This window comes from Halichoeres trimaculatus, unplaced genomic scaffold (genome assembly GCF_033239565.1).
Source record: "Halichoeres trimaculatus isolate MK-OKI-2021-1 unplaced genomic scaffold, fHalTri1.1 fHalTri1_scaffold_19, whole genome shotgun sequence".
Classification (NCBI taxonomy): Eukaryota; Metazoa; Chordata; class Actinopteri; order Labriformes; family Labridae; genus Halichoeres; species Halichoeres trimaculatus.
The window spans coordinates 12,339,145-12,360,225 of NW_027437197.1; the positions used below are offsets into that span (position 1 = coordinate 12,339,145).

The following is a 21,081-nucleotide window of genomic DNA, read 5'->3' on the forward strand; positions in this document are numbered from 1 at the left end:
TATATCAAACTTCCATTTGATGAATTTCCACATATCAAATTGTGTGTGCTGCATTAAAAAAAGTGTATCAAACCTTTCCTGTAGATAGGAGTGTTGGATAGAGCTGCTGTACCCTGCATCATGTCCATAAAGCTCCCCGTCTTCATCCTCATCCATGTGAGAATAGCTCCCATTGGTCACTGAAAAATGGTGAAAACAGCAATGAGGCAACAAAAGCAACATTGATACATTAAATATTGCACTACATAATAAATAAAGAGTGAATATTAAAATCAAGGGCTTTGTTTTTTTCTAATGGTTGAGTTGCCACCAGTTACTCTGAGGAGATAATTAGCTCAAGCTTCATCTGACTGCATCAAAAGTGTGAAAGCATAACTGAGTAGTCACAGTCAAGCTGGGCCCCTTGTCATTCCCCACTTCTTCCCAGTTTTCGACTCTGACCCCAGTCCTATCTCTTAAATAAAAGTGTTAAATCTCAAAACTAGACTAGACCACTGAAAAGAAACTCAGTTGGAAAAAAAATAGGAAAAAGAGAAAAAAACGATGCAGCTGCCTTTTATCTCAAGAAGTGGCTGCAGATGGAGCTCACTGATACGGTTGTGACTTCTTGATAAACGAGTTTACGACAACTTGATACACTGACTCACAATCCACCCAAGCACAATTTACATACAGTCATCATTTCTCCAAGTGCATCGCTGCCACATGACACATGCTGGGATTATTGCACACTCTTCACTGTGAGTCCTTTGTGAGCTCAAATCCACACATGGCACTGGGAGCGAAGATGCTGGAGCTAAAGAGGAGCCTGTGAGCGGAAGCCTCAGAAGATATCACACCCTCTCATCTCTATTCCCCCCTCCACACTAATCACCTGTTTTATTTTTCTTCTGGTCCTGTGCTTGCAATCTGATATTTTGGCTGTCATTTATCTCTCCTTTCAGATCTCCCATAAATCATTTTATCTCCCACTCAGTTTCAGTCCTCTTTTTTTTTCCTAAACTTCCTCCCTCCTCCTCACTGCTAGCACCTTAATCAGCTAAACTGTCAAAAGCCCATTCTTCATTCACCCCACACACACAGTAACAGCCACACACACACCTGTTCTCACTGACTCTGAGTGTTAGGCGTGTAAAAAGCTGTGTGGATGATCAATAGGAGTTTGCTCTGATGGCAGGTATATGATTCCTCTTCTTTTACGCTTAACTTTTTTCTTCCTTCATCTGTATTTGTCTACATCCTGCTTGTCAAACCTCTCTCATCTCCCTATCCCCCTTTTTCACTTCTTTAATATCAAGTCATTAGAAACTATGCTCTAAAAGCATGCATATCAGGATGCAAGGCTACACAGCAGGTCTATTAAACGTCTTCAGCCTAAGAAATTATCTTTTTTAAATCAGGCCCCATATCTTTTGAAAACAAGTAAGCCAATTTTGTTTTGACTAACAGTACAATAAAGGCCATCTCAGGATGTTGAACTGACTCTGAAGTAAATTTTATAAAGGAACTTTTTTTCTTCCATCCATGAATTAAAATTCTAGTCCAAAGCAGTATGAGCTGCCTTTTTTGAAAGATGAGTTAACTGAAAGCTGTGTTGCAGAATTCTGAAGATCTCAGCCTGTAGAACAAGATCAATAATAGTCAGAATAAGCTGTTATTTGATGGTAGACTAAACTGGAAGTGTTTGTCTTTAAAGAGGGGTATTGTGCTTTTTTGGGCTTTATACTATCCCTCTGTTGACCCTGTAAAGCTTTGCATGATTGATGTGCAGCTCATGATTTCTACAACATATGAACATGCAGCAGTTAAAAATATGCACAGGTTTAGTATTGACATCCAGAACTGATGGTTTAAACCCATGTTTTAAAAAACTGGAAGCAGAAATCCCCCCCTCTTTAAAAACTTCTGTAACTCAGCACACTGGATGCAAATAAAAGAATTACTGATGAAAATGTGATTCATGGTAAAATGAGGGTTGAATTCAAAAAATGAATTAAAAAAAAGTCTGGTTTACATTTTTATCATTAAGAAAAAATTTATATTTAACTTTTCTAAAATCTATGACTCCAGCAATGACAGGATTCCAGCAAACAAATATTTCTGCAGGGCAGTGTTTCCATCTTGAAAGAGAATGATACTCAACCTATACTGAGTTAAAAACCTGTAAAAAATGTTTTATTTTGAAGGTGCATTATATCACTTAAGTCTCGCTTTCGTTTAAGATACATAAATACTAGGGGTGTAATGGTACACAAAAATCACGGTTCGGTACGTACCTTGGTTTTAGGGTCACGGTTTGGTACATTTTGGGTACAGCATGGAACAACGCAAAACCATTAGCTTGTTTAGCATGTTTATTAAACCAAAAACTTGCCATTATACAGCGAGGGGGGAGGCTCTTCAAGCTCCGGTTGGTCGTTAGCAGCAGCCATGATGCACAATTCAGACACAAGCTCCTGTGGCTACGGAAGCTGTATGATATTCATCTTCTGATTGGCTCACGGTGAGACGTCACGTCCACATGATATGCACATGAACGCAAGCACGAATCACAGACCACTTTCCTCGTGAATATAAAAACGCCTTCCCTGCTCAGCCAATCATAGACGAGTACTCACGTGTATATTAAAGAGCAATGTGCAGCGGCTAACGTAAACTTACTGTACTCTTCGAATACAGCACTGTACCGAACCGAACGGCCTTATGGAGCAGTTCGGCACGGATACATGTACCGTTACACCCCTAATAAATACACTGGATCTCACACGCACTGTCATAACTGTTCACATAGATTGTTCAATAGATTCGCCGTAGCTTTTTAAATAGGTTATTAAAACTTCCCCAACAGCTGCAACTCAGGGGACTCCTCTCTTATAATCCTGAAGATTGAGGACAACACCACCATCATCAGTCTCATCCAGGATGGTGATGAGGCTACATACGGACAAAAGGTGGAACAGTTGGTCCTTTGGTGAGGTTTACTTATAATTGTACGGACAGAGAACAATCAAAAAAAAAAAAAAGTAAAATTAGTTGTATTCTTTTGAAGAAACTTGGCAAATAAAGATGGTTCTGATTCTGAAAAAAGTTTATTCATCTCTGATCGACTGTTTATTTCTTTCTTTTATTGTTTTCTTTTTTGAGGGGGTGGGAGACTCTATCACAAAAACAATCAAATGCACTCCAATAACAAATTGTGGAATGATTGCATAATATTTGAAGCTAGACTCAAACTGTAACTTATCTGAGTTCACCACATCAAACACATTTACTCTCAAGAGAGAAAGCAAGGAGACGAGATAAAAGACCAAAAAGTGTGCAGAGATTGAAAAGTGAGACAGAGGAAGAATACTTGCAGCAGAAAAAATGAGATGCAAAGAAGGATAAGAGATGAAGAGACAGATCCATAAATGCAAAAATAACACATCTGCATAAATACATATGTAGAGAATCATTAAACTCAATTTATTCTTCTGCAAAAGCTTGAGAAAAAAAATCTTCATTTTCATTTCAATTTCAGCGCCAAATAAAACGAATTCGGTTTGAGAAATAGTTCATTAGAGGAGTAAAATACCAGCAAATGTGCTCAATCCACACATATACACACATTGTAACATCAGAACACACGGCAGGTCACAGAGCTGAGGAAATGTGCTTACAGTATATACAGATATACACAGTGTGTGTGAGTGTGTGTGTGTGTGTGTGTGTGTGTGTGTGTGTGTGTGTGTGTGTGTGTGTGTGTGTGTGTGTGTGTGTGTGTGTGTGTGTGTGGATGACACCATAGCTGATGTGAATTTGAAAAGCAAAGTGTGCTCAAGGTCAGAGCTGTTTACCAGATTCAGTGTAAACACACAAAACCAACACTGTCTGATACTGGCCAGCAGTCCTTGAACCAACACACACACACACACACACACACACACACACACACACATACACACACACACACACACACACACACACACCACACACACACACACACACACACACACACACACACACACACACACACACACACACACACACACACACACACACACACACACACACACACAGCGACTCACAGAGCAGCCATAAACACATTAAACAGCACAGATATTATTAAGCCACACATCATGACAAAGGCACATTTTTTAACAAACAGGCTACACTAACGACATATACACTTACTCCAGCTAACACACACACACAGACACACAGACACACAGACACACACACACACACACACACACACACACACACACACACACACACACACACACACACACACACACACACACTACACAAGGACATACAGATAATATAGGAGGGGGCAAATACAGAGAAAACAGCTTTAAGAGGCACACAGAACTAAAATAACTCTTCCTAACAGGCCAACCCTAGCAATAACAAACAAGCTGAACAACCTTGAGGAACATGAAAGAAAAATAAAAGAAGTGGAGAGTTTGAGAGGGAGGGATATGAGAGGAAAAAGAGGGGCAGAGTAGTCTCTAATTATCATTGCAGTATGGGAGGAAAAATCTTGTGTATGTTTCCTCTTTGTTTGTTTTTATGTTCAAGGATGTTAACTTCACAGGGTTATTAAACTTTATGTGTTCTTGAACTTATTGCAAATAATATGTCCAGCACTGATGTTTTTTTAATGGCAAAAAGAAGAAAAAATAAACAGAAAAAATGAAAGGATAGAAAAGTGAAAGTTCAATAAAACTTGTTATGAGTAAGGGACCGGGTTGAAACGGTGTGGAATTTGTTTCAGGAGGAAAAAGTCAGGGAGAGCACTGCTCGAGCTGAGATTACAGAAAAGTCAGCCAGGGGATTTTTTTGAATTTATTTTAGTCAATTTGAAAACTAGTTGATTTTTAGATGGATAACTCTGATATTAAATTCTAGTCATGCTGTTCGTGAATGTCACGTCTGTAAACCCTCTGACTTAGCCCTGGTAGGAAAAAATAAAACACTCACCATTTGATGCGTACAGACTGTTGTCCATCATGGTTGAGTTAATATGGCCGTTAGTCTGACTGTTCTCTGGGCTCAACAGTCCAGACACACCAGAGGAATTGTCAAACGAGCGGTTAGGTGACACCCCAATCTGATCCTGAAACAACAAACAAGCAATTCATAACATTTCATTTATTAAATAGACAGTTCATGTTCATTTTTAAGGCAAAAGCTTTATATAAAAGTTTTTTCTGGAAAAAAAAGTTGTCCCTGTTATACTTGTGTTTTGACCCTGGCTTGAAGTGTCTGGTATGTGAATTGCATAATTAAACAGAACAATGGCCGCTGAACAGAGTCATCTGTTTAAACTCAAATAGATGTGAAGGAAAGAAAAAAGAGGAAGAGGGAGACACCGAAAGACAGAGAAGAATCAAGGTGAAACAGGGGGACGTATTTCCCATGGCCCCTGGGTTACAACTGTCCTCAACAGAGCCTCTGTCTTCTGTGTGTGATAATGACGCACTTACACTGACACTGGCCCTCTTTAGTTCCAGTAATACTCAAATAAAACATCTATTCCCATTTAGATGCAGTTCTTTTTGTTTTTGCATTATTACATGACAATTAGCATTTCTTTGTCTCTTGTGTGTGTTTGAGGAAAGGATATATTTTCATTAACATGTATACATATTTATGCCATTTGCCTGTGTGGCTAAGTGTATTTTAAGTGTTTCTTTGTGTGTCTGCCTGTCTGAAGAGGCAGCCCTCTTCTCAAGCAACAAAGAAGACATAACTCTATGCTTTGTGTGTGTGTGTGTGTGTGTGTGTGTGTGTGTGTGTGTGTGTGTGTGTGTGTGTGTGTGTGTGTGTGTGTGTGTGTGTGTGTGTGTGTGCGCGTGTGTAATAAATCCTTCTTGTCATCTTCCTCTTGAACCCCCACCAAGCAACAGCTCCTGCCCCATGCCCAGCTTCCCTCCCCATATCCCCTTCACAGAACCCATCATTCTTCAGTGTGTTGGATGTCCTGTGGGGCCCCTCCTCTTCCCGGCACTCTCCCATTTAGCTGATGTCACAGTGCAAAAAGATTACTTGAAAATCCAATGCTTTTTCTGTGACTCAAAAAAGTATCAAGGTTGAAACACACTGCAAAAACTTAGAGCTTAGCAAGTGTCTACATCTTATTTTTACCCCCCCAAAATGTCTTTTTAGACTCAACATGAGCCTCCTTCACATGAAAAATGTAAAACATTAAGACATCAAAAGACATATGTGACACCTGAAATGCCTTTTTAAAAAAAAAAAAAAAACATCTACCAATAGGGTAAAGTGGATTAGTTTCTTGTATCGAGACATTTTTCTTTTTTCCAGATCTTGATAATCTTGTTTTTTTTACCCCATCTGTGCTTTTTACTTTCTTCAAGCACTCATTTTTGTATTTTAATATCTTCAAAAAAATACATTTTCTCTGAACTTGTCAGATGAATGTCGCCAATATTAAATCTGATAAGACATTTTTTATTGTACATTTGCTTAGATTTCAGCTTTTCTTTCTACACAATTGGACCTACATTTGAAAATCACAATGACATGGTATCAGCACTCCAAGGCATGAAAAGTACCAAACAAATAACAAATGACATTAAAGGTTTTGGGGTTCATTTGTTGCCTTTTTTAAAATCAATTGCTGTCCCACTTCTGTATAATACCGTAAAAGGCTGTGAGATCAGAGACCAGCACCAGTATTTATTGCAAAACTCCGTCCTTTACTTAGTCTTTCAGGCACTAATAAACTTGTCCATGCCTTTGTCTCCCCAAAGCTCGACTACTGTAACGCACTCCTCATCAGGACTTCTAGCAAGAGCCTACAAAAACTTCAATACATCCAAAACAGCGCCGCTTGGATCCTGATGAGGGTGCGGAAGTACGACCACATAACACCCATCCTTTACTCCCTCCACTGGCTTCTGGTCTCGTTGAGGATTCAATTCAAAATCTCCCTTCCAACTCATCATTGCATTCACGGAAACGCCTCCCCATACCTAAAAGAACTCCTCACACCACAAACCTCATCATGCCTCTACTCAGGTAACAACTACCTCCTTCTGTTCCCCAGGACTAAACTGTGTACCATGGGTGATCGTGCCTTTAGCTCAGCCGCACCTCGCTAGTGGAATACCCTCCCTGAGCACCTGAGGGCTCCACAAGCAACAGACTCTTTGAAGAAAGGCCTGAAAACCTTTCTTTTTTTAAAAAGCTTTCTCTAAAATTATCTAACCTGTTCGTAATCTTGTTTTTTTTTATCTTGCTTTACTGTCACACTTTGAAATAATTTTGATAAAAAGTGCTTTACAAATAAAAATTATCTTTATTTTTTTTATTATTACAATTTTTATTTTAATTATTATTATTATTGTTATCATTATTATTATTATTATTATCATTATTATTATTATTTATTGATACATTTTGAAATACTGATAATTCGATGTGTTTTCCAAGGACTTGAATTAATTAAATGATGTTAATGATGATGATGATGATGATGATGATGATGATGATGATGATGATGATGATGATGATGATGATGATGATGATAATGTGACAGGAAAAAACAAACCTGTATTAATTGTCAGGACAAACATTTAATCAAACATAATATAAAAAATCTGAACAATCTAAATTTGGTACTCTGATTCAATAGATACAGACTGTTTTTTGTTAGACATATGCAGAGACAATAGAGCCAAAGAGCAGTAATACATTACACCAAAGGATTCTTTATAGAGGCCTGAGTATACTTAGCAAGGACTTAGTCTCATTGCACTGACTGAGAAGAGCAGCATGATAAAACAAGGGATCAGTGATAACTGGCTGAAGATAAATACAGTGAGAGCGTCTAAGTCAGGCCAAGAAAATATTCTGGAAAAAGGAGACAAAAAGCTCAGAGTAAAAAACAGCAAAGAGTAAAGTGGTCTGCTTCTGAAAAGTAAAAGCATCAATATACGCCAAAAAAGGCTTTTAAGGTACAGTCTCTTGTCTGTTTGCCATTATCTTACTCTCCTTTTACCCTTTCCTCTGTGCTCTTAAGACAAAGGGGGAAACATGGATGAAGTCTTTGATGTTACTAACAGCTTTCTCCATAAAGCTATTGACTAAGGATGCTCTGAAACTGCAAGTCATAGAAGACATCTACATGAACACACGCAAGATCAATATTTCACAACTACCAAAAACTGCAGCAGTTATTTTTTAGTTCAATTTTAAGTTCCAATTCTCCAAAGAAAAGTTGGCATGTGCTATGATCTCTTTTTTCTGTATGTTTACCTGTGTTTGTTGCATTTCTCGGTGAGCACAGCCCACAAGGTGTAAACAGCAGGTAGCCTTTATTCCCACTTGCAGGGCATGCAAGAGGCCATTCACACTTGAGCCAAAACCCCAGCTTTGTGTGTGTATACAGGTTTGTACAAACCTTCTACTGAGCCGCGTACAAGGCATCAGCTGAAAAGCAGCCGAGATGAAAAGCCTCTCTTTTTACTCATAAAGAAAGGAGATAGAGCTGAGCGAAGAACACTCTGTGTCTCTCTTCCCCTCTCTTGCTCATACACACAAAGGAGCACGCAAACACACAGAATCTGAAAGGCTGAAGTGTAAATGCTCTTTTTTTGGCTGCTGGTTAGAGCAGAGAAAGTAGTGTCAAGTGTGTGGAGAATGGATGGAAGAGCTTAAGAGTCAGTATGTGCAGAAAGAGGCAGAGGCACCAGCCAAAGAAATATGCTCTGAGCTGGCAAGGGCCAAAAGAGGTAGCAGGAGATACAGAGGGATATTGAAAGACACATTGTGAAGGTTTGGTTTCATGGCATGCATCTCCTTGGCATCTGTTCCTCTATTATTGCTTTTTGATGATCAAAAAAAGATGAGCAAATCTGATACTTCTACTACTGCACACAAATGCTGTACATTTCTCCTTTACACATGTGTTTTATGGAGGTGTTTTGGTCACATATGCACCACCCCATATATATATATTTCAGTCTCCTCATTTGTTCAAATTCTGCATGATGGGGAAGCCAAGTACTTCACAACTCTGCAACAGATGATAGTTTCGATAGAGTACATCCCTGTATTACATATTTATTTGGTTTTACACACTTTTTCCACATAGCACACCTCCTGCTGGCATGTTTGTCCATAAATCACCAGAGAATCCTCACACTGCTGAATCCGATGCAAATATCTGTTATCCACGTCACTCAACTTGTGTCTTTGTGTTGACTCTTCATGTAATTCACCCGCAGGGATATTATTCATGCTTATCTGGTTAGTTTTCTCTATTATAGGCCCAGTTCTTGTTAACTTGGTTAGTAAGTCTGGAGGTTTGATTTAGATGAAATAAAACCCCACCTCGTCTTTAATACCCTCTAATATTTCAGTCCCATAGACTGTAAAAAAAAAATGGATGTCATTTTAATCGGCTCGCAGTGAGGTTGCCACAAAAACTGCTCCCCCTAGTGGCTGGCTGCAGTAATGGTCAAAAAATCCAGCTCACCAGTCATTCAAGATGGGCTGTGGTCAAACTTTGAGAAATCAATATACCCTGTAGAAATGTTTCTTCTTGATTGTTGTGTGATTTGAAGATATCATTTGGCTGCCTTGTATTCAGGTTCTCTTTTTCTTAAAAGTTTTGTTTTCATTAGTTGTACAAGGTTAAAAACGACGCTTTACATTCACATTTAACAATGATTGACAGCTGCCGTTCTCGTGATTTTTTTTCGGGGACTGTAAAATATGTCGGGAGGTAAGAGTCAAGAAGTGTTTAGACTCTTGAAAGAAAGAAAAAAATTATTATTTTTGTCACCCGGCTCCTCTCAGATTCTCGCAGAATCCCTCACAGTCTCTACTGCACAGACCCTGGTTGCACAACTGCTTCAATGGCTGTGCCTGTGACGGGGGTATTTTGGCTTCAAAACTGTACAGTGGTAAATGGTGGAGCCATGCTGTCCACTCTATACACAGTCTATGTTCAGTCCTCACTGCTTGATCTCTGTTGCAGCACTCTTTTCTTTCAAATAGGATGTTCTTTGTCAGTTTTCCTCTTTCACCATAAAATAAAAAGTCACTCCTGCAAACTAAGTTTGCCTGTATGTCTGCATTGTATACATTTGAGTGTGTTTGTGTGTACCTTCAGAGTCCGTAGCACCACAAGCTGGATGGTCCCCCTTACGTTTCCCTCCTGTGACATGGAGCGACGGAGAGTCTCCATGGCAACATGGTTAGAGCGCCCCAGCAGCGACTCTCCGTTGACTGCGACCAGCTGGTCATTGACACACAAACGCCCATCCTGTGCAATGTACACACACACACCCACACGTTTTATTAAGACATCTTCTTCATGTTCAGTGACCAGATTGCAGATTGCTGCATGGTACTAGAATGCAGATTGAATACACAGAACCTGTAAAAAGTACTGTGCGCACACATTCGCTTGACTTCCTGACTGCATTAAGCTTCACACACATACACACACACACTCAGCTCCATCTGTCTGACTTCCCTGGTGTGTTGTTTACAACTCCTTTACAGCACTTCAGTCTATTCTTGTCTGTCAGATACTTGGTAAATGCTGCACAGGTATGTGTGTGAGTGCATATGGGCATATGTCAGCCAGTCTGTCTCTCTGCTGTCTACAGCATGTCAAGTGTGTCCCTGTGAGGAAAAGGTTGGAGGTCAACAGAGCGGGAGCACATGGTAGCAGACACAACTGAGGTAGAAACACATTTTTTGAAACTCTTGAAGACAACTTTAGAAATATTTTTTTTACTGATCTTTTTTTCCTCATTTGGTTATATTTGAGAATCGTATGTCACCTTGTATGCAGCCCCTCCATGAATAATGGATTTGATGAAGATTCCCAGGTCCTCTCCTGTCTCCCTCGACTTGTTTCCTTTGAGGCTGATGCCGAGCCCTGCAGAGCCGCTGTCATTAAGGGGCACCTCGAACATTAGCTGCTCCTTCCCATTCTCAGAAACAAAGCCTGGCACACGGGACACCTCGTCCCTCTGGGAGTGAGACGGAGAGGGAGAAACAGGGAAAAAGAAAAGAGAGACATTGATGAGGAAAAGCAGAGGGTGGGAACAGGGTAATGGTGAGGAGACAGAGGTCAGCTCATTGGACATGAATAGTCTCCTAAAGCTAAACTAAAAGCTTTTCCATTTGAGACAAGCCATCACAAGGAGCTTTTCAGCTAAATTTCTCTGTGGGCAAAAAGAAAAAAAATAGCGGCTATTTTATCTAGTTAGTCTATTTCCAAAGAGAAAGAAAATAGTTGAAGAAAAAAGCCATTTGGACCTACTGCTTTTATGTTCTTTTTCTTCTCTCAGTTCAGCAATATCAATAAAATGACCTGTGCATTTTCAAGAGGTAATTGGAGAGTACGGCAAACACAGAGAGCCAGAGAGACAAAAGTAGTGAGAGCTCGGGGAATATGGAGCAGGAAGAAAGATTGTAAAAAGGGAAAGAGGAACAGGAACAAAAGACTGACTGTATAGATAAAAATGACTATTATAAACCCAGAGGGATGGTATAAGAAAAACACCACACTGCCAACAAGTTTGAGACAGAGTTAGAGCAGAAAATATCAGTAACAGAGACAGGAAGCGGTTTCCCATAGGATGAAATATGTTTTAAAGCTGTGGCAGCTTAGCAGGAGAGGTAAAATATGTAATTCAACTCCTTAAGATATGATGTAAGGCAAACAGTAGTAAAAAACAAAAATAGGTCCAACCATGAGATTACAAAAGGCTTTTGCTCTCTACATGGACTGATTTTCTGCACACAGCCAAGCCCTCTAAAATTCTTCCATCCAAAAAGGAATGTCTTTCATGAATCAGCAGTAAAGTAGACTATCTTGCCGTTTTTCCATTCTGATCATCATTTGATTAGTCTGCAGAGCACCCAGACGTGCTGCCTAATGGGAATGCATTGCAAGATGATGAATTAGTGTCAAATAAATTGCTTTTAGGCAGCGAGAGGAAATAATAAAACACTGTGTTCCCATTTCTGATTGTCCATCAAGACTGCGTCACTTGTTTTTACATAACTTCCTGTGTGTGTTTGCTAGAAATCTGCGAACAATTAGGGGTACTTCTGATATGCATGTGCCAAATTTAGAGAGCATTAGCTTGGGTACGTATTTGCATGAATTCTGTCTGGGTCTGTTTGTTTTGTGTGTAACTGTGTGTAGGTGAGTGTGTGTATGAGTGTGTGTTTGCGTGGGTCAGCAGTGTCAGGTTTAGACAGTGTTTGTCTGTGGGGATTGTAGGTTTAACAGCGCTAAGCCGACACAAAGTCCTCTACTCGGCAGAAAACAGTTTTCCCTGCTGGAAAAACCTCTCATCACACTGACTGTCCAGACCTGATAGGAAGCTCCACGACCTTAGGAAGAACTTCAAAACATCCAGCAGAGAAATGTTTGCTACTTTCTGCATCTAATTACACCGACAATTCATTACTCTCAAAGAATCTGATGTTCCTGATTTAGCAATTTTTGTCCACCTGATGTATCCGGCCTGCTTTGCTAATTTAGGATCTCTTCTCTGCACTCAGCACAGGACAGAGCTCATGTCAGGATGAATTTCAAAAAAAGATGGGTGATGTTATACCAGTGAAAAGTTTGAGGCAGCAAGTCTCAGCTTGGGGGTCAGGCCCACCCACAGGGTTGAGATGTTTTATGGAATCTGACAAAAATATGCAAATGTATGTAAAGTTGGTTATCTGGGTGATGAATTCAATTTCCCTCTAAAACAATGAACAAGCAGAGAGGCTCCAAGCTTCCTCACATAATTCACCAGACAAACACAGGCCCGTGAGGATTAAACAAAGACAAAAATCATCGTCTGGTGTCAAACCTGACTCTTTGTGCATTTTTCTATATTTTCACCAAGTAGACAAAGAAAGAAACTGAGTGGCTTAACTAAAAAAGAAAGTCAAACAAAGCCTCTCTTTATGAACTCATGTTGTTCCCAAACACAGACAGAAGTGGACAAAGCCACAAACAAACTGTAAGCTCTATTTTTCATGAGACATTTCTATTATCTCAGCCTCATTGCTATGATAGCTGGTTATATCTAAGTACAACACAACAAAATGGTGTGCACTCATGTGTGTTTTCTGTTTGTATCTTTGCTATGTGAACTCTATCAAAACCATCCAGTCATAGAAAAAAAACCTGTTTGCATAGATGAACTCCCTCATGCCGGTCGTTTAACATTGAAATGGCTCGCCACAATGATGGATCAACAGGAGGATACACTATTAAAAAAAAAAAAAACAGCTCCGTGTTTGTTGCTGTGTGTGAAATAGTGTGTGTTTTTTTCATTTAACTCAGCCAGGGAGCCATGAGTGTGTAGAATGAATGCCATGCTGAAATGAGCTAAAGCAGTCAGCTAGAACACACAAAACTTAATTCATCCCTGAAGCACAGATGAGACAAAGAGGGCAACAAAAAAAGATTAAAAGGGATAGAATGAGGGTGGAGAAGAGACATAAGGAGATAAGGTCATAATTTTATATGTGTAAGTAATGTTAGAGGTGTTCTTTAATACTCTGCCATAAACTTTATTGTCATGATATTAAAGGACACCTGCTTTAGCCACATAGTCTTTTAATGAGAGTGGGTAAGCAGCCACACAGAAGAAGAGTGTGTGTGTGTGTGTGTGTGTGTGTGTGTGTGTGTGTGTGTGTGTGTGTGTGTGTGTGTGTGTAGAAAACCCCATGCAGTGGTAACTACTGCCAAAGGACCCATTTTACAAGGCCAAACAACAGTAGCTGCTGTGCTTAAAAGTGACAGAGGTATGGTGGCACAAACACTGACACACACAAATGGCCGAGGAACAACATCTCAGGTAAAAAAAAAATATCCTGACTTCATGGGCTATGATTTTGACTTATGAAAATAACAGGACCAGGACACCAGAAGGGAGCCTGTTCAATCCTCTTTCACCTCCCCCTCTGTCCCATAATGGTCACTGCAAGGGTGGTGATGGAGGCTCACACACCACAATCACAGTGTGTCTGAGGCAAGTTTAGGACTCCACAGAGTGTGTTGCCAAAGACATACAGATACATTCATCCTCTCTTCTTCACACAGTCTTTTGTTGTTCAGTGAATACACTGAAGCTACCAATGTAATTCTTCTTAGGGCTGGGTATCTAAGATCTCAACATGCAGTGCGAACTGGCCAGCAACTTCTGAGAACCCCACAGCAGATGACGCCGGCGCAGGGTTCATTTTCCAAGGCTACAAGTGGTCATGGGCGGTCAACGTAGTAATATGGGGTCATGAAGCGCGCTGGGCAGCCTTCTGTTCATGTGCCCAAGCTCACCACATGAGCACGGAGTCTTCTTGGCAAGGCTGTGTGCATCTTTTCTGTTGTCTTGACATGGTTGAAAGACTTAAAAGGGATCTTTTCGGAAAGAGTTGAATGTTTCATTACGTCTGATCGTAACTAGTGAGTGGGAGTGGTAGCAGTGGGTTATACAAGAGAATGGAAATATTGTTAAGGGTGTGTAGTTCAGAAATACATGTAGGTACAGGCTTGTAAAACAAAAGGCATGTTTTTTTCTTTATGATTGTGATACTAGCAGAGCTTAAAAATCATCATCAGTTCTTGACTTGACACCCTCCATAATGCAGGCCAGGAGTCAAAATGCATGTTTATTTCTTTTTACATAGGCACAATCCTGCCAAAACTGAAAATCTGATCTTGAACATATTCTAATCTTACATTTTAAGTCAATTGTTTATACCTTCTATATGTCAATCATGACTGGAATACAATAAGTTTCTGTAAGCATTATATTGGGGAAAAATGACTTAAACATAAGCTTTGGTTAGCATGCTAATTTATCAGTCTAAACAACAGAGGGGTTGTTCATTCTGGATCCTGTACTGCTAACTGCAATGGCTGTACAACTAAATGATTTTGATTTAATGAAATATCATCACCTCCACCAAGGAGGTTGTGTTTTTGGGAGAGTTTGTCTGTTAATTTGTTTGTCTGTGAGCAATATAACTCAAAAAGTAATAAACAGATCTTAAAGAAATTTTCAGGAATTGTTCAAAATGGGATAAGGAAGAAGTGATTAAATTTTGGAGGTGATTTGGGTCACTGTCTGGATCCAGGACTTTTTTAAAGAATTCTTTATCAGTGTGAGATAGAGCCGTTTTCACCATATGTTTATATAACTCCATGATAAATGGTCGGATTTGCTTTGCAAAACAATACATGACAAGGTCACCATAATTTCTTACAGATGGAAAAGTAAGATCTAGATCCTGGCAATATTCTAGATACTAAGATCAACAGATCAACAGAACAAATTAGCATACAGCCTGCTGAAAGGAAGTATAACATTAAAGTAGGACTAAAGTGTTGCTTGACAACCACAATATGCTTGACAGAGGTCTGTGCTCTCTGGGTGCTTTTCAAGTTCTAATTAATGTTTTCATCAATGTGTTTGCATCTTAACATCTTAGCCTGTCAAGAAGCAGGACAGAGTATGGTTTGTGAGTAGCTAAAGCAAATAAAACCCCTAAAACCTTCTTCTCTAACTTTTACCGAGAACGTGAATAAAGCCCATTTTACAGAATGTCACTCAACAGGTTTGAAACAGGTTTCAGGGGATTCCTTTTCATCCATGTTTTTGTCAACTTATCTGTCGCTGTTATTTCAAACCAAACAAAGGTTTTGTCAGTTACACATATTGCTATAACAATCTAAATGCTGCTTCTCATTGGTGTGAACTCACAGCTAACACATTTTTATGCGTGTGTTTGTGTGCGTGTCACTTGTGTACTGAAGGCTTTAAGAGACAGCAGTGACTTTAGAAGAGGCTGACAGAAGAGCTGATAAACCTTCAATAAACAGCAGAGGGATGTGAGATGAGACGGAGAGCCAGATCGAGAGAGAGGGAACAGAGACATGATACCCTTCTCAGCTGCTCTCCACTGGGATGATGGCAGCTCCTGCAGAGACACCAAGCTGCCAATGAGTTTGTGTGTGTGTGTGTGTGTGTGTGTGTGTGTGTGTGTGTGTGTGTGTGTGTGTGTGTGTGTGTGTGTGTGTGTGTGTGTGTGTGTGTGTGTGTGTGTCGCACATGCATAGGTCTCTGAGGGAAGAACAGATGGGGGATCTACTGTAGTGATTCTGTGAGGTCACATTGGTGACAACACCAGTGAGATGTAACACACACACAGAAAGAGGAAAGGCAATAGACAGCAGAGATGAGGACACACACACACAAACATGGATACACACACACACACACACAGAATGGCTGCAGCGGTGATGGATTAGGGATAATCAGAATGAAGAAAGTGTTCAATAAAGTTGTTTTGTTTTCATTGTGCGCCGTCACCAGCTGCCAACGTTGTACTGCTCTAATACGTCAGTGAGTGTGTGAGGAGCATCTGGCACTAAGGAGAATGTTTCCTGTTGGGGAGAAAAAGAACAGATAGAGGAGTGTCATTGCATCCTGGATGCCAAAAACAGTGCTATAAAAATAGCTTAATGAAATCACACTTAAACCTTTCATTCAGTCCTCTGCATTTCAGAAAACATGTTTGCGAATGTCTTTTTTTATCCCCTCATCTCTTGTGTTTTGATGTCGCGTATTATTTCTTATTATTCTGTTTGTGTGTGGACTGCAAAGGAGACAGTGATAAATGAAACAATAAAAATCCCACTATGCCTTAACTTTATTTTGTTTCAATTTCTCTTACTCTGTTTCCTAATCTATAAATCAACTCAAGAGTAAAACTCCCCTTCAGGAAAGAAATATCTTCTGCTTTTGATTACTTTTCCTGGATTTTAGGGCTTCACTTTTGAAAGGAAATAAAACTTGTGCAGGCTGTGTAAAAGTTTCCTTTTTTTCAAGCTAAGGTGATTTAGGAGGAAATGTTCTCTGTGTTTACTTCCAGACTCAAGGTTAAGAGCCGAGCTGTGCGCACATTAAGCAGCAACCTCCAGTCTTAAAGTTATGAAGCCTGTAACAGCATCCGCTTGATGCTAGCTACAGAAACACCAGACAACCCACACACGCTGACACTACAGCTGATATTTAGAGCCTGGTTGGTGTTTAAGCAGTTTTAGTTTGAATAGCTAATTTCTCAACCTTCACACACTGTATGGGAGTTGAAATTTTCCAAGTTGTTAAACTTATGAGTTTTGCCAATGTACAGGTATGGCTAACTTGACTGACAGGCTCTTACCCTGTACCTGCCTTTTGATCTCAATCAAACTCAATAACTGAACCAAAAGTTGGGTTGAGTTGTGCTTTTTCAACATGGCATCTGGTGAAGACAGGCTTCAAAAGTCCAAATCTGAAACAAATAAGTGATGTCATCGGGTCCACATCAATATATTATCATCTTTGGTGCATATGCAAAACTCATTTTCAGTGCCTAGTAGATCACTGTGCAACTACAATCACTGTGCATATTCTGTTTTGCACATCCGTTCATTTCTTTTCTTTTTTTTTCACTTGAATACACTATGTTTTCATTTTTTGTTATTTGTTTGTTATAAATTTACAGAACTATTTTTGTGCGCTTTAAGGAGGAGGAAAAGTTTAATTAATTTCTTTTTTTTTCCCAGTTTCTTTTTTTCTTTAAGAAAACAAGAGATGGAGGAGACAGAGAGGTGTGAAATGTCTGGAAGCAGAAAAAGAGCATCTTTGTTTCAAACATTAGTCTCAAGCCACTAGCCAACTCAGCAGGCGTATGCTTGTCTGTGTGTGAAGAAAATGACTGAAAGAATGTCTTTTATGTAGAATGTGTGAGAGATGGTGTGTATGTGTTTACAAAATGCCTTTACAGTGAGCCAACACAGCAGGTGGGTGTTTGCTTTCTGCTTGTTGTATTGTAGAATTGCATGAATATGATCGTATGTCACAAGAAAAAGAAAAAAAAAAGAAAGAAAAAAAACCCAACACTTTGACTAAGTGTTGGTTGGTTTTTTTTGTGTGTGTGTTTCTGTATTTGTGTGTTTAGAGGTAATAAAGTGCCTTTGTTCTACAGCGAGCACAGACATTAGCAGACAACACCAGATGGTCGGCTAAAATGAGACAACGGAAGAGGGGGAGGAGAAGATAGACAAGATCCTTCCATCATTTCATCATCATCCTTCTTCTGTTTCCTCTCCGTTAACACAAACAATCTGGCGTAAACCTTTGAATTATATCATAAAATATGAATCCATTCTAAGAAACTGGAACTTCATTACTTTAAATTGTGTTGGATGATGGTTCTGTTCACAGAGTGCTGTATCCAAGCAGCAGTATGAGTCATACAGCAAGTTAACATGGATTGTCTATGGAGGGATTATGTTTGTATTCCTTTTGTTGGTTCATGCTAGTTAGAAGAAATTGAGTGTATTAATGTTTTGTGAAAGTTAACAGACAAATGAGAAAATATCCGCAACCATCATCAATAAACTGCTAGATAAGCATGTCATGTTTACTAACCGTTCTCTTACAGTCACAAACATAAGACCCTCAAAAGTAGCAGCTAGCAGTGGCGGTTAAAATGATACACAGATGTTTCACTCAAAATTCTTAATTCTCGCTTTGCTTTCTTTTTATTCTCTTAACTAAGAATAAAATATTATCAAAAAGCAACAAAATTCCAGTGTACTGTGCAACACTAACTTTAACACACACACATATACATGCTCTCCTTCCAAACATAAGGTGGCTTTATATTTGTCCCTACTAGACAGCAGCTGGAATATTGTGCTTTGAAAACAGCAATGGACCAGCAATAAAAACAGCATTAAATCCAGACCAGTCTTTATGGTCTGTCTCTGCAGAGGCAAAAACAACAACAGTGGCAGAGTCATGTGGAAGTTTGTGTAAAACTGGGAACTATTCAAGTTTGTGAGGTGTGATAATACTACCGGCTTATGCTTGAATTTGAGGTGTGAAAATACAAACAAGGTGTTAATAGCAATGTGTCAATGGGCTCCCTGCCTTTAAAAGTGTTTTTTTTTTCTTTCACTTTGACTGAAAAAGGTGTAAGCAGGAAAACTACAGAAATAGACAAACAATCACAGTAAGAAGGCACAGAGAGCATTCCCTGAAAAAAAAGAGATAGATGTTAATAAAAAATTTGAAAAAGTGTATCTATTTAAGTCATGCCAATCCCAGAACTCTAGCACGATCTGCAAATATGTTTCTTAAAATTAAATTAATAGTAAATATTAACATAAAATGCTGCCTCCTATAGTTCCTGTATCTCTGGAAAGTACTATCCCCAGGCCTGGCTGTGTCAAAGGCTATCTCATTTAACCCAGAACTAAATTCTGACCCTAGTTTCTGTGGTCAAAAAGCACACAGTTCCTAAAATAGTCCCTTGTGCGGGGGCAAGTTCATGCAGTTGAAAATCACCTAATCTGTGCTTCACTCCCTTTGCCTTTCCCTCTCATAAAGATGCGTATTATCTGCAGGGTTGAAGGAGTTGCTTTAAATCAAACTATTCATATAAAGAAAAGAAAAATCTACTTTTATATTCTGTCCAGAGGGACCAGTGACAGGGCACAGCTATTTCTTTTATAATCCTTTATGTGTTTGTGGAGAGTTTGAGTTTGGTTGTATAACTTTCCTTTTATGTGTATTATAAGCACTGGGATTTTATTTCCATACCAGGCTGCACTAGGTGTTGTTTTTCCAGGGGTGTCCCCGAGCTCCTGTTTCTGGTGAATAAAAAATTAAAATACTGAACAAACTGACACCTCATATCCTTTATCAAGCTTTATGTTACATCCTTCTCTCTTAGCCCTGCTTTTGCTCTTAACCCAGACATACTGATGAGTCCTAATCTTCCATTTATTCTCTTTCCTTTGTTTGAAAGTATATAATAACTTTGTTTTCACAAACACAAACCAGGAAACAGGTAAAAGTGGTCTCTGTATAGAATTACTTGAAGTTTTGTATGGGATGAGAACACAACTGGTGACGTTTACACTATCAAAAGTTGGGATATGTACCAAACTGGACCATGTGTAGAAATAAATTCTACAGAGAAATATATTTGTCAGAACAAGATGATAAAACCAAGAAAGGCACTTAGAGAAAGAAAGAAGAAACTGAAAGCACTCTGTTAATTTGAAACTTATCATAAAACTTTCTGATTCACACGCAGTAACGCATACTGAGTCATCACCTTCCTAAATTCATACTATATATTCAAAAAAGCTAAGCATGCCTATAAGGGGCTGCAGTTTTCCCATGCCATGTCATTTATCAGTTCTCACATTTAACTGCAATGAGGAGTCAATCCATCCATTTCTTTTTTTCATCCCCATTTTTCATTTGCAGGTGGTGCGTCTGAAGTCTCATCAGTCCGCCTTCCTCCCAACAAATCTCTGCTATGAATCTTCCCCTGACATCTGTCCTATTTTGCCAAGGCATAATTTGCATTTCTTACATTTAAATTAAGCTGCAACAGCAAAAACTCCATTCTCACATGTAAAGAGTGAATTGCGGCGTCCCCAACATCTATATAAAAGCAACAGTAATGCTGTTACCAAATCAGTATGTTAAAAAAATCTTCCTGCCATAAATGGTCCTGCATTCTTATGTCTACACAAGGACAAGTGACTCTTAGACTAAATGTATCTAATGTTCCATTTTTGATCACATGTGAGTCAGTTAAAAGGTAATTATACCAATTTACCCAACCCCCAAAGGAAATTGTACTTAATGTTGAATGTGGAAATGACATTACGATCGCTGAAAAGTCAGAGATTGATGGCCCGTTTAATCGTATTCTAAAAACAGTGATGCACAGAAACGCTTTGTAGTACATTTAAGCCTTTATGCATACTTTGTGAATTAGATGATGCTTTTTTGCCTCATTTGCACAATTTCTAAGTGAATAAAGCCCTGAATCTTTGGAATTGGCTAAGTACTGTCCATATTTCAAGAGTCCCAAAGTTTGATTACTGTCATAAAATTCTAAACACAATTCAAGGCAAACTTTCTCACACGCTTGGGGCAGTGTCTTTGTGTCACTGCTTTGTGCAGGTCTCCAAACATAAAGAAAAAATAGAAGATTTCACCTTTGGGAAACATTTTAGTACTT

The 21,081-nt window shown here is 39.2% G+C and overlaps 1 protein-coding gene across 3 annotated transcripts in view; it reads right to left on the minus strand.

The window, feature by feature from the left end:
- LOC141808170 (partitioning defective 3 homolog B-like) overlaps nt 1–21,081 on the minus strand; it is a 199,158-nt gene that overhangs the window by 108,435 nt on the left and 69,642 nt on the right. For all 3 annotated transcript variants that reach the window (XM_074694588.1, XM_074694587.1, XM_074694589.1), the window contains exons 12-15: nt 10,809–11,000; nt 10,124–10,282; nt 4,966–5,101; nt 74–179 (exon numbers count right to left, since the gene is read on the minus strand). In XM_074694588.1, coding sequence (XP_074550689.1) covers nt 74–179; nt 4,966–5,101; nt 10,124–10,282; nt 10,809–11,000 — 593 coding nt within the window. The remainder of the gene's footprint in view (nt 1–73; nt 180–4,965; nt 5,102–10,123; nt 10,283–10,808; nt 11,001–21,081) is intronic.